Source organism: Myxine glutinosa, chromosome 5 (assembly GCF_964187855.1).
Source record: "Myxine glutinosa chromosome 5, kmMyxGlut1.1, whole genome shotgun sequence".
Classification (NCBI taxonomy): Eukaryota; Metazoa; Chordata; class Myxini; order Myxiniformes; family Myxinidae; genus Myxine; species Myxine glutinosa.
The window spans coordinates 105,060,335-105,075,290 of NC_136265.1; the positions used below are offsets into that span (position 1 = coordinate 105,060,335).

Here is a 14,956-nt window from a genome sequence, read left to right on the forward strand (position 1 = left end):
TGACAGTTTATAGTTGGGTGCATATTTGACTCCGGGCGAAACGGCTCAGGTGAGTGTGCGTACCTCTAGGCTGTACTGCCAGCCCCATAAGAATTGTAAAGGAACTCGACATGGTGATGCGATGGGACAAGCTGCATTGAGCGCCATTAACAAATACGTTTTTAGCTCAGTTGGACTTTAGTCCGGTGAGCTTATGCGATCGAGCAGTGTCCGTAGGTAAGTCGAGTCAGTGAGTCTGCAAACACGAGTCGTTATCACCTGAACCAAACACACACTTTTGATGAAACTTGGACATAAGCTGCATATCTGATGCCCAACGAAGGTATACTGACCACATCAAAATCTGCACTCATTAAGGGAGTCCATGGGGGGGAGGGAAGGAGGAGGGTTTACTCTCCAAAATAGGTATTTGCTCTCTTTTCTGAAACTACACGCAATTTCGATTAAACCTGGCCACAAGCTGCATATCTGATACCTAATGAAGGTGTATTGACCACATCAAAATCTGCGCTCATTTTGGGGAGCTATGGGGGTAGGGAGGGGGCAGACTGATGGGGGAACAAGCTTTTTGAAACTGCCAAAATCAAGACTCTCTGCTCACCTTCACTCCTTCATTCCTCTTTTCTCCCGCCTCTGGAACAAACTCCCCCACTCTCTTCAATCCCACTCCTCCCTCCAGGTCTTTAAAACAGCTGTTCACCACCATCTCTTATCCTTCCCCCATCCAAAATCTTGATCTTTTCTACCCCTGTTGATACACCCCAGATCCACCTCCTTCAAATTCCGTTTTCTCTCTCCCCCTCTTGTCTCCTACTCCCTTTATTATATATTTCATGTGTGTTTCTGTTTGTTTTTATGTGTTAGCTCTTACACGAGCCTAGACTTTGGATGCAAAAAAAAGAATGAGAAAACATGGGCTGAAAATGAGCATGGAGAAGGCGAAGGTGATGTGGGTCAGGCAGCAGATAAAATAAATGAATATCAGGTTGATGGGGGAAGGAGATAAGACAAGCAAATAGGTTTGAGTATCTGGTGGGAGCAGTGATCGGGGATGGTAAGGCAGAGGGAGAAGTGCGGAGGAGGATCCAGGTGGGTGCGAATGCATGGAGGAGGGTGTAATGGCAGAAAGATTGAAAGGAAAGGTTCTGATGTGGTGTGTAATGCCGCCCTACCTTTATGTGGGGATGGTGACACTGACAGAGAGACAACAACAGAGTCTGCAGGTTTGTGAGAACAACTGAGTGAGGAGGATTGTGGGATTGGAAAGGGTGGACAGAAGGAGAATGGATGAACCGAGGGAGGAAATTGGTGTGCAGATGAGCTTGACGGGGGAGATTGGTGAAATGCCGGCTGAGATGGGCTGGATATTTGGTATGGATGGCGGAAGAGAGAATGACAGAGTAGATTGAGGGAACAAGGTAGGAGAAATAGAGGGAGACCACGGTTGAAATGGTAGGATTGTGTGAAGAGGGATACAGTAATGTGGGGGTGGGTGGAGAGTGGAAAGGGTTGGCTGAGGACAGAAGGGAGTGGAGGAGTGTCGTGGTTGAGGAAGGGCAGGGCCTTGGTGCCATCGGACCTTACTGCTTATAAAGGGAAGAGGAGGTGGAGGAGAACAACAACAACAACAACAACAAAATTTTGAACACGAAGCAGATCAAGAATTGGAAAACGAACCTACAGTTTATCAGTACTTTGGCTCTGTATTTGGCAAATAGTACGGAATCTTGTTCCGATTGCGTGTGCGCACAGAGGAGTAAGGTGTTGATTTTAGTCTGCCCACTTGCCTGGCAATCAAAATTTTAAAAAAATCATTCCAAACAGGAAACTTACTGTTTGAAGCGACGTTGTGAACGACACAAACAACAGGCATGAAGCACTAATGTAAAGTGTTAATCAGGTGGTGTAAAAGACGCTGCATCAACGGCGGTAAAATTCCGATAACCTTCTTTTTCTAACTTTCAAGTCGTTATTTTATTTCAATTGAATTACTGTTTATATTTCCAAAAGTCCTTCCAAAACCCTTCTGTTTAGCAGGACTTGGACAAAATATTACAGCATTTTACGTCATCACGACCAATCAAATTTGCCTCTCGCAGACCCCACCCATGTTCCTTTTTGTCAAAACTGCGTAGAGTAAGGTGTTCTATGAACCCTGTTGTTTGTCCAAGTGAATATTGACTGCAATCCTCCACCTCGTGATCTGTCCGAGTGATGGGAATATGCGTGGTCGGATATTTCTTCATTGAGAAGATGTGTTCGTTTATATGACGTCAATTAAAGTTGGAGAACCTTTTATTAGAGAACCAAACCAAACCAAAACAACCAAAAAAAAACAAAAAAAACGGCTGTTCACCACCATCTCTTATCTTCCCCAATCCAAAACCTTGATCTTTTCTACCCCCGCTAATTTCACCCCAAATCCACTTTTTTGAGGTGCCTTTTGTCTTCTTTCCTGGAAGTCCTTGGTGTCCTTGCGTTTTATACCTATCCTGCCTCCCCCCAGGCCCTCTCCCTCCCGCACATCTCCCGATGTCCCTGCCCTCAAATGTTGTGTTTGTGTGCTTCCTCCCCTTCTCTCCCCATCTTGTCGACCGCTCCCCTTTTTATATACTTTGTTTGCTTGTTTGTTTGATTTGTTTGTTTGATAAATGTTAGCTCTTTCACAAGCCTCGACTCTGTATACAAAAAAATAAATAAAATAAAAATCTAAACTCCTTTGGATGAGCATTGTTGAACTGTTATTAATGGTCTCCTACCAAATGTTTTTTTTTTTTTTCAACCTGTGGAATGCCTTGTTCCGCACAGTGGGGATTATACGCTCCAAGCACGGGCAACATTGGGGCAGGATGTGCTGGAGGCGCCGCCGCTGGCTATCTGTGTTTCTCTCGACCCCAACAAGCCCATCAGGGTCGAGCTCACTTTTACTTCCGAGGAGGGAGGCTTCGTTGCCGGGGAGATTATGCCAGGCAAGTGATGTTCCATGGGATCTGAACCTGGGATCCTATTACACGAGATATGGGATTTTAGTACAAGCACCTGCTCGGATAACAACGTGATGCACAACACCCGGTGGATTGTCACGGTGCTCGATGTATCGAATGATTTTTACCTCTGCCACCGAAGGTGGATGGAAGTTTTGTTTTCACCCCTGTCTGTCTGTCTGTCTGTCTGTCTGTCTGTTTGTTTGTCTATCTGTCTGTGAACAAGATATATCAAAAAGTTGTGGACGGATTCGGACGAAATTTGGCAGAGATGTAGTGTACGTGACACGGATGAAATGATTCGATTTTGGTGAAAGTCCGGATTCGAATCCGGCTAGTAGAATTTTTAAAGTGATTCTTCACCATTGGGCGATCGGGCCAAAACCGATACATAGCAGGGTATCTCAAAAGGTTGTGGACGGATTTGGACGAAACCTGGTGGACAGGTTGTGTGTGTGACAAGGACTAATCGATTTGGTTTCGGTGAAGATCTGAATATGGATTCGGATGCGAGAATTATTTAATTTGTAAGTGATTCTTCACCATTGAAGAATCGGGCCAAAAGCGATATACAACATGATATTTTAAAACGTTATGGATGAGTTATGACTAAACTAGGTGGACGAGTTGGTTAGGTGACAAGAACAAGCAGATTAGATTTTGTTTCAGTTCCGAATCCAGATCCGGCCTATCAGTGGGATACAAAATAAACTGTTTAGCCTGGCTGGGGTGTGCGCTCTGCGAGTGCCATTCTAGTTGAATTCGTCGTGAATTATCCGCCTGTGTGGCGATTATAATAAGATGTGCATGCTCTCGGGGTATGCTCCAGTTGTCATTGAGCCAACCACATGTGACGCGTTTGGTTCTTCATCGATTGTTTTTGCATGTGAGAGCATTCAAAAAGTTGGCCGCTTCTTCCCAGTAAAATTGTAATACAACGTGCTTCCCAGTATCGGACGTGGGAATAATAGTCCCATTATACAGTACTATACAGTGTTTTGATCCATTTAATTATTTAATTGGACACTAGGACATGCATTGATAAATTGAAGACCACATATTGTTTTTTATTTTGTTTGTTTCATTGAAAACCATTCCAGGAAAGAGTATGCTTGAATAATTTCAACATGAATAAGAGAAGTAAAATGAAATAGAGTGGCAGAAATTAGCATATGCACATATGCGTGTGTGCATGTGTGCGTCCGTCAGCCGTACCCCTGGACCAATTGCCCAAAAATTTGCTCCACCACATTATTTTCACAAACACATGGTGAACGTCACAAGAAAAGCTTTCATTTATTAAAAAAAAAATATTGAGATTATAACACGAAATAACGGATCTCAAGCCAGATTGGTGGGTGAGGTGAGGAGAGGAGCGGAGCTTGGCTTGCACCTTCGTGCTTCCGATGTCAAAGCCGATTCTCTGTCGGGAATGGAACCACTTGCATTGCAATATCTATACTTGGCAAAAAAAAGAAACGCAAGCCCTAACCCTAACCCTAACCCGAACAACAACTAACCTTAAGTCCAACAACTCTACCACACTTCCAGTGTCTCTTAAACGACGTCTGAGCCTGCTTATGGTTGATTCGTGCACTTGGAGATGTGCGGCCATATCCCTAGCTGAGATGCCCGCATCTAGCATTCCAATTGCGCGGGCCCGGTCATACTGACTTCGTCGTGGCATTGTCGTCTGCTGAGTGAATTCGGTTCAAGCCTCCATGGACCATAGACTACCACACTAGTACCACAGGAACATCAACATTCTTATGCAATTTAGCCTTGGAAGCCACAAAAAGTGATTGTTTGAAAATCCATTCAACCCCCATTGTAGTGGTTCAGTGAGGCAAGACGCTCAAGAAATGTGGTTGAAAATACAAGTGCTTAAAATGGTATGACAAATCTTTGTCATTGATAATTTGTGCACAACAATGCACATTAAAAAATGCGTCTATCAACTTGCGTTTCTTTTTTTTCCAAGTATATATTTCATATGCAGAAGCCTGGTGTTGGCTTAGCGGTTAGGGTGCCGGCTTGGGATCCGAGGATCCTAAGTTCGAATCCTGCTCGATCGCTGAATTAACGCCAGGGGGGTTGACTCAGCCTGTCATCCTTCCGAGGTCGGCAAATTGAGTACCAGTTTACTGGTAATTCCCTGTGTGTCACAAGAGGTGAACAACAGGGTTGGCGGCAGGAAGGGCATCCGGCCATAAAACATTGCCTCAAAAAAGGGGACGACGGTGCCTGAAAAAGGCCAACCCCTGCTCTGCGGGGAAAAATGACCTCTGAAGGTGGTTCTTCTTATATGCAGAATGGAAAGTAAAATATAAATGATGCACAGTTTCCATGGGACTGCACTGAGTGCAAGTGGTCTTCTCACGGTCCAGTATGTCTTTAAACAAGGAAATTAGGCCATTTGGCCCATCTTTGCTGTGCTGTACTCCAACTCTTTTTCTTTTTCGATCTTCTTAATGTTTTACTCAAGTTTAAATACCCAATGTTGCTTGGTTGACCCAACTTGTCGTATATATATATAAATGCATATATTGTTACGGTTTTCCCACCACCCTTACCAAGGGGAGATATTAAGCCCCTTGTTCTTTCTGGGCCGGCGTAACCGAGACTTGAAACGCCCCTCCCGGGCTAAACGCAAGGTAGGGTTTCGGGACCAAGTCTCGCACGTACCTAAATACCTGCGCGGCCTAGGAAGCGGGGAAGCAAGCCTCCCTCGCATGAGCCACGTGTAATTTGAGTACACCGAGCGGATTGCGTACCACGTGGTCCGTGCAGTTATCTTGGTATTGGAACCCGATTAGAGCGGTTCTCTTCGTACCACGCTTAGTCAATGGTGGAAAACACAAGGACGATCAAATAAAGGAATAACAGGATTTAATTACTATTATTTACACAATGTACAATTCGGTAGAAAGCAGACACAGAGCAGAACTTAAGCAATCTTATATTAATCCCAGATTCGGGCCTGGTCACACTCACAAAGGGGAAATGCAGGCAGGATGATGTTCAGGCGAAACGCGCCGACTTGGTCATCCAAGAACGCCCCGTCCGGCTCTCCTCGGTCACAGCACGTCCCACGATGATGGCAAGCAGGCGGTGGAAGGATCCTCGTAGCGCATCTCTCGAACAAAAAAGGCAGCAGATGAGGCAGGAAGTTGGGAAGGAATATACACGTCTCTCGGCGGCTTTCCCCAGCGCGTCGAGTCACCAGCGTGCTATCACTCACGTAACCCAACGCATTAGCGGCTCGGCTTTTAGCTCAACCGAGCTTCACTTTAATACGAGCGCTTATACTTGGTTCATGCGCGTCTTTCTCCGATCTCGTAACTCTCATCAATACTCAGGCCTTTCACTTAATCACCGCAGGCAGGTTGGTGGTCTTTCCGTCTTCTACCGACTCCTCTCCGGCCTTGCTCCCCCAGCTCTCTATGGGCTCTGTCCCCCAAATATTCCTGCAGGTTGCACAAGGTCTGCCTGCAACCCTGTTATGGTTAAACTGCCAAAATCAAGACTCTCTGCTCACCTTCACTCCTTCATTCCTCTTTTCTCCCGCCTCTGGAACAAACTCCCTCACTCTCTTCAATCCCACTCCTCCCTCCAGGTCTTTAAAACGGCTGTTCACCACCATCTCTTATCTTCCCCAATCCAGAACCTTGATCTTTTCTACCCCTGCTAATTTCACCCCAAATCCACTTTTTTGAGGTGACTCTTGACTTCTTTCCTGGAAGTCCTTGGTGTCCTTGCGTTTTATACCTATCCTGCCTCCCCACAGGCCCTCTCCCTCCAAAAACATCTCCCGATGTCCCTGCTCTCAAATGTTGTGTTTGTGTGCTTCCTCCCCTTCTCTCCCCATCTTGTCCGACCGCTCCCCTTTTTATATACTTTGTTTGCTTGTTTGTTTGATTTGTTTGTTTGATAAATGTTAGCTCTTTCACGAGCCTCGACTCTGTACACAAAAAAAACCAAAAAAAAAAACGCTGCTCCCATAAGAACTGCCTTATTCGTCAAGCGCCTCTCCCCATAACTCTGCTTGTGGGGGCTTAGCTCAACTGGTTATATATGGCCAACCCCCTTGGCCCTCTCGAAACGTTCCAACCACGCCCTGTGACGCATTGCCGCAGCCACTCCCTTTGAGCCATGATTGGCGGCTCGCGCTTACCGTCAGCTTCTCTGCCGCCCTCATTCACAAAATCACAGACTGGGCAAACAAGTGGAACATGTCTTTCAATCCTGACAAATCTCACACTCTTACGATGTCTCTCCGAAAAGACCGACTGGACAACCCTCACATCTACTTTCTGAATAATCCTCTCCAAGAAGTTCTGTCACTCAAGCTTTTGGGTCTCACTATCTGCCATGATCTTTCCTGGGAAAACCACATTTCCAAGCTGGCCTCCAAAGCCAGTCGCCGACTGGGCATCCTCCGTCGTGCGAAGTCCTTCCTTGGCACACCTGAGCTCCTCACCACATACAAGGCTTTCATCCGCAGCTCAATGGAGTACTGCTCTCCCCTCTGGGCTGGTGCTCCTGCCTCACACCTAGCTCGTCTTCACGCTGTTGAAACCAAAGCGTTCAGAATCATTGGAATCTCCCACGATGACGCTATCTCCGAGGGCCTTTCACTTACTCACCGCAGGCAGGTTGGTGGTCTTTCCGTCTTCTACCGACTCCTCTCCGGTCTAGCTCCCCCAGCGCTCTCTGGGCTCTGTCCCCCAAATATTCTTACAGGTTGCACAAGATCTGCCTGCAACCCTCTTATGGTTAAACTGCCAAAGTCAAGACTCTCTGCTCCCCTTCACTCCTTCATTCCTCTTTTCTCCTACCTCTGGAACAAACTCCCTCACTCTCTTCAATCCCACTCCTCCCTCCAGGTCTTTAAAATGGCTGTTAACCACCATGTCTTATCTTCCCCAATCCAAAACCTTGATCTTTTCGACCCCCGCTAATTTCACCCCAAATCCACTTTTTTGAGGTGCCGACTTCTTTCCTGGAAGTCCTTGGTGTCCTTGCGTTTTATGCCTATCCTGCCTCCCCCCGGGCCCTCTCCCTCCCACACATCTCCCGATGTCCCTGCTCTCAAATGTTGTGTTTGTGTGCTTCCTTCCCTTCTCTCCCCATCTTGTCGACCGGTCCCTTTTTTATATACTTTGTTTGTTTGCTTGTTTGTTGGATTTGTTTGTTTGATAAATGTTAGCTCTTTCACGAGCCTCGACTCTGTATACAAGAAAGAAAGAAAAAACATTCGGTCCCTACCTCGATTTGCCAGGCCTGCCTCGTGTTAATTCGTGCCAAAAACCAACGCAATCAAGGCATCATCTACCAAGGGAAACCTAACTCTCATTATTCTACTCAACGCAAAACTAACACATGAAAAGGACTATTCTCACACATACTAAGAAATAACTGCACTACAAATGAGGCTACATGTTGTTGTGTGACTAACTATGAGGGGGAAATTTAACCTTAATTGTACAAAACTCAAAACCGCAACAATATATGTATGTGTTTATATATATATATATATATAATGATATATATTAATATCGATATATAGTACCTGGCTGGGTGATTGCTAGTTTATCTGGCATGTGCGGCTCGACTGCTGATAGTGTCCACTGTAGATCGGGCCATAATATATAATTTGGCTCAGGTGCTGGCACACTTTGGCCTACTTTTTATAAAGGTGCCATGGGATCTTTTTTGTCAACACATGAGAGCAGGCAGAACAGCCTGCTTTGAACCTCCCTTTTGAAACCTTGCACTAATTGATGAAACACCTTGCCTGCAAAGTACCAGGAGGACAGTTTATAGTCGGGCTGGGAATAACACCCAGAGGTGAGTGTGCTCCCTCGAGCTGCACTGTTGATCTGGTCCTTTCCAATTGTTTCATGTAATTTGATTGAAATCGTGAATTATATGTGCATGGAGAATGAAAACCCATTTGGGGCAGGGATGGGTGGGAAGAGGGGATGTATAGGGTTCAGGACTTGTGCAAATGCTTAGCCAATGGAAGCTTGCACTTTGGCAGAATGCGAGTTCCTTTAAACAATACCAGTTGCAGCTGCTTGTAAAAATCCATCTGATAAAGTTTTTGTGAATGAGTCGTTTTTTCATGCTTCTGTTCCTCGAAATCCAGTGAGTCGTTTGTTTGATTTTTTTTTTTGTTTGTGTGTGTGTGTAGAGGTTCAAATCAACGTTGTTGCTGAGGATGGTTCGAACATGCGTGACATACCACCAGGGGACGTTTTCATGAAACTCAGAAAATCCAAGTTTAATGATCATGAAAATGTATGATCTTTCAAATGAAAATGACCCGAATGTTTTTTTACGTTGCATGTCTATGAGTAATTTTGATGGATGATGGATAATTTAATTGATGGATGATATTAATTACATATGTGGCTTTCATCTACATGCACGTTTCCAGGCAGGATTGCTCCATTATCTGGCAAGCTTGCTCCATTTCCAGGCAAGATTGATCCATTTCCAGGCAAGATTGATCCATTTCCAGGCAAGATTGATCCATTTCCAGGCAGGATTGATCCATTTCCAGGCAGGATTGCTCCCTTTCCAGGCAGGTTTGTGCCATTTCCAGGCAAGATTGCTCCATTTCCAGGCAAGATTGTTCCATTTCCAGGCAAGATTGTTCCATTTCCAGGCAAGATTGTTCCATTTCCAGGCAGGATTGTTCCATTTCCAGGCAGGATTGTTCCATTTCCAGGCAGGATTGTTCCATTTCCAGGCAGGATTGTTCCATTTCCAGGCAGGATTGCTCCATTTCCAGGCAGGATTGCTCCCTTTCCAGGCAGGTTTGCACCATTTCCAGGCAAGATTGCTCCATTTCCAGGCAAGATTGTTCCATTTCCAGGCAGGATTGTTCCATTTCCAGGCAGGATTGTTCCATTTCCAGGCAGGAATCTCGTGAATTATGCACAAGGTGGCGCCATATTGCTTGAGCTGTTCTTTTTTCAAAAACGCATTTCTTCTACTATTTATTTCACACTTCTTGATTTGCTTTAGTTTATTAATTTATTTATAGGCTGACAGGGTCATCCAGAGGTATGCATACTCATAGTTGATCTGTTTAGCCTTGATTTGATTCCCGACGCATCCTCAAACTGTCACCCTGGAGTTTCACATGTCGGCCGACGCATCAGTGTGTGTGCCGTCCTTTAGGTAGACGTTAAACTGGGCATCCCATCTGTCTGCATTAGTTGGTGGACGTTAAAGATGCCGCGGTGTCCATCGCAAAGAGTAGGCGAGCTATCGCCGGCACCCTGAACAAAATCCACATTCCTGCTCTAGCTGACAAGCGCCCCTACATCAACGGCACAGCTGCATCCCCAGCAACTACCCGCAGCCATTTGCTACATATGAAAGAAGTCAATACTTTAATATTACTTTTAATATTTGTGCGCATGTGCCCGTTATTAAATTAATGATTTGCTACAACGCCATGACATGATTTTAGCTCTTCGGAGACCAAATCCGTAAGACCTGGTGATGGAGTTTGTTCTAAGGAGAGAGCTGTTTATTTGATATCGACAAAACAAAGCCATTGCAGAATATAATCCCAACGTTAATTGATCTTTTGTCACATTGACCTCGAGGGATATTTCTTTCCACACACAAAAAATGATCGATTTTTAGTATCCTCGTCCCTCTTTGTCCCCCACAAGTGCACGAGTAACGTCCCCTCACTCCTGCCTCCTGTCAACGTTCTCTCCCTTTTTTTCTCCTTAGCTCCTACATTCCTCTACCATCTCTGCTCTTTCACATCCGCCCCTTTGCTTTCTTTTAATTTAAATATTTATGTTAGCCCCACCTGTCCCCTTTCTGAATGTATGGTAAACCTTTATTTAACTCCTTTAATAGGAACGATGTTGATTTTCTTTTGATTTGTAAACAACGAGCAGTTTATGACATTTCTTCAAGCTGGAATGTTGAATGTGTTTTTGTTCCTTGTGGAAACTGTTGCCCAAATTGGCGAACTGGTGGACTGTCTGCACCTTGGGACCCCTGACTCAGAACCCGTGGCTTCCGGTTGTGCAGCCAACTTGGCAGAAATGCCTGTGCGTGTTTGTGCGTGTGTTTTTGTGTGCCTTTGTTTGTGCGTGTGTGTTTGTGTATATGTGTGTTTTTCTCGATCTTATGCTATGCTTGCCTTGACTTCTATTTCTGGCCCCACTTAAACATAGGTCATGAACTTCCTCAAGAGAGGTTGTGCTTCGGCACGAAGTAATTCTGAGAGGCCTAATGTCACGCCAACCCATGTTTGATGTCGTTCTTTGTTGGTTTGGCACAGCAGCTTTCACAGAGGCAGGAAATACCGCACAGGCCTGCTGCCAGAACTGTGCAAATACACCTCCATACACAGCGCAGTCCTGTTGCCTACTTTGAATTGCTCCATGCTGCCCTGTGTGGGCCTAAGTGAACCTTAATCCTTGGGAAAAGTGTTAAGAATCTATCATTTTGATACATATGAATTCGGGGGGGCGGGGGGGGGGCGCGAGTGGATGGGGAGAAGGACTCGCTTGATAAGCCGAACAATCCTGAAATTTGATTTATATTGATATTTTTTGTGTACATATCTGCGCTCTTCATATCGGATTGCTTCCTCATTCGAAGTCTGCAAGTTGTTGTTCGACCCTGTGCTGGTAAAATTAAATTAACTCGGTTTGAGGACGAGCATCCTGATTGTGATTTATGCGCTGCAGACTTTATACTTCCATCCTTCATCTGTTGTTTTCTAATTATCTCGGGTTTTGAAGTGTTTGGCACAAATCGAGCTGATGCTTAAATCAAAAGCTTCCATTCGGACGTTTCAGAAATGTGGAAAATGTGCGTTCATGCATAAATGTGATGCTGGCTTTGGTAATGACGTGACTCCGCATGCACAGGATCGTCTGGTTGTTTGCTTTCTCCGTTTATGGATGCCGGTGGCTCCGGAATGTATTTTGTTCAGATTCACCGCAGGGATTTTTCTTTTACTGCAGGTGTTAGATGTACGTCATTCATTGAAAGTGATCCATCCGTTGTCATCTGTATACAGGGTGAGTCAGAAGTAGTGCCCGATTTCTGTTTATATATATATATATATATATATATATATATATATATATATATATATATATATATATATCTGTCAGTTGATTGTTTCTTTGCCATTTGTATTACAGTGTACAAGAAGGTAGAAATAAATGAATGACATGTTTATCTAACCATTTATTCGGGGGAAAATTATTACGGAAGTGTAAGTGGATCCAATTTCGCCGATCCAATGAAAGTGGATCGGCCGCCGTGGTCCGATCGAGTGGCCGGCACGCTCCCCAGACCTTACACCTCCAGATTTCTTTATTTGGGGGCTCATGAAAGACCTTGTTTATTGTGAAAAGCCTCGTACCATTCAGGAATTGAAGGCTCAAATCACTGCAAAGTTTGAGGAAATTGATATCAAACTCTGCAAGCGTGTGTGCCACTCTGTGCCTGCTCGGCTGCAATTGTGCATCGATCACGAGGGAGGGCACTTTGAAAATTGCAAGTAAAACAGCTTGGTACACTTCCGTAATAATTTTCCCCCGAATAAATGGTTAGATAAACATGTCATTCATTTATTTCTACCTTCTTGTACACTGTAATACAAATGTCAAACAAACAATCAACTGACAGATATATATATATATATATATATATATATATATATATATATATATATATATACATACATACATACATACATACATACATACATACATACATACATACATACATACATACATACATACATACATACATACATACATACATACATACATACAGAAATCGGGCGTGACTTCTGACTCGCCCTGTATAACAGGAGACGGATTTCTCGATCCGTAAGGCTTCATTCTAAACAGCGTCTGCTGTAATCCTGTAATCTATTTATTTGTAACAGCTAATCCTGTAATCTATTTATTTGTAACAGCTAATCCTGTAATCTATTCATTTGTAACAAAGATTCCCCCCCCCCCCCCCCCCCCCTTAATCACAAACGTGCCTGTTTTCAAAGGCAGTGTTTCCGGGATTTAGGAAGAAGATGCGGAACCTCAAGCTTTAATGTAGCGGGTCCAACAGTAACGTCTATTATTGCACGACAGCAGGAACCATTTAAAAGGCCATGGGAGGAGTGCGCAATCCACAGTCACGACAACAACTACAACGGCACTCGGTACAGTGAATACCACCACCAGACTCAACAGTTTGTTTTTGGAACCCACCATTGAGACATGGAGCCAAAATGACATCTCAAAATGTTGTGGATGGACTATGACACAACCATGTGGACGAGTTGTTTAGGTGACGAGAACAAGTCAATTCGATTTTGTTTCAAGTCCGAATCCAGATCCGACCTATCGGTGGATGCAAAACGTAACCTGTTCAGCCTGGCGGAGTTTTGCTCTCTACCGATTGCCGTTCTAGTTTTATTTATGTAGAAATACACTTGATTTTCCACTTTTTGGGAGTGTGGGATGCGGGTGGTCGTGGGGTGTTAATATGGAGTCCAACATGGATCCTGATCACCTGGCTCAGGAGAATTATGTCTTTTGATTCCAAAATAATGTTCTCTCATTGCACGTCGAAGGGTAACTTAATCGATTTGAAGCCTGTTGTTTGGTTCTGCTGGTGATGTTATGGTCCAAACGTTGAAAGGCAAAAGAGTGGAATACACATGGAAACATTCTCACTGTCGGTTACATTGTGGACGGGAAATGATCTTCCCGACACTTCACACCGATGCTGACGTAAGTTACGGTGGAAGTTATTGGTCCGTGCTGTAAAAAATGCGCTTGGGCATTGTTAAAATTCCTTCCTTTACGGTTTGGATTCTTTCTTCTTTCGGAGTAGATCTCTGCTGGCATTTTGAAATATATTTAAAGCGTTAAAATTTGGTTCAGGTGGTTTGCTTTGAAAGGTTTGGATAAGATGAGGAAGATGAGGACGTGTAAATGTACGAGAGCATGAGGGGGGATTGAATGCTTTCGTTTCAGGTTGTAGGGATAAAGAGTCTCGGTGGTTTTACGAAAGCTCACAGGTAGAAAGGAAAGAGACAATGAGATGGCGGTGGGCAGCAGAAATGGTCTGGAGGGAAGAGGTTGATGAAACATTGGACTTTCACAGTGCCACCTGCATGAGGTACTAAACCAGATAAATGAAGTAATGCATCAGTCCATTGGTGGTTGTTCTCCGGTATGCAGTCTCATTTTGTGAAAGAGTGCAGTGGCGGAGGTCAGAAGGCGGCACATTGAAAGTGGAGCAGTAGAACGAAACTTGCAGGAGGAGGAGGAGGGGGTGTACGAACTAATGAACAAACAAGATGTCATGCAGAGCCCGATACTTGCAAAATCCAAACCCGCCCCCATCCCCCCTGACAAAAAAAGGTTGCCCTTGATCCAGCAAATTGTCCATTTCATCAAGATTACAATTGACGATCTTTATCAAAGCTTTTCATAGGATGAAAAGTGCTGATTTTTTTTATTTATTGAAAATGGCTTTTTGAAATTTGACCTAGAGTTGACCTTTGACCTTTTGACCTCACAAATAGATGTTTTCCCAATACAGTGAGGCAATATGCAAATGCTGTTAAATTTTAGTCAATTGAATGAAAATTTGATTTTGGAAGTTTGACCTAGAGTCGACCTTTAACCTTTTTACCTCAAAAATAGTTGGTTTTCCTATTTAGTGACTCGATTTGCAAATACTGTTTCATTTTCAAGTCAATTGGGAAGAAAATTGACGGTTTTTGCAGATGCAAATTGATGATTTTAGAAGTTTGACCTTGAGTTGACCTTTGACTTTTTGACCTCAGAAATAGTTGGTTTCCCAATTTAGTGACTCGATATGCAAATGCTGTTCAATTTTCAAGCCAATCAGATGAAAAATGGCGATTTCAGAAATTTGACCTCCAGATGACCGTTGAC

The 14,956-nt window shown here is 44.1% G+C and overlaps 1 protein-coding gene across 1 annotated transcript in view; it reads left to right on the forward strand.

Moving 5' to 3' along the window:
• The window catches only part of SMCHD1 (structural maintenance of chromosomes flexible hinge domain containing 1), a 238,536-nt gene that overhangs the window by 147,170 nt on the left and 76,410 nt on the right, over window positions 1–14,956 (forward strand). Inside the window, exons 26-27 of the mRNA XM_078777400.1 lie at window positions 2,809–2,969; window positions 9,181–9,287. Of these exons, the coding sequence (XP_078633526.1) occupies window positions 2,809–2,969; window positions 9,181–9,287 (268 nt within the window). The remainder of the gene's footprint in view (window positions 1–2,808; window positions 2,970–9,180; window positions 9,288–14,956) is intronic.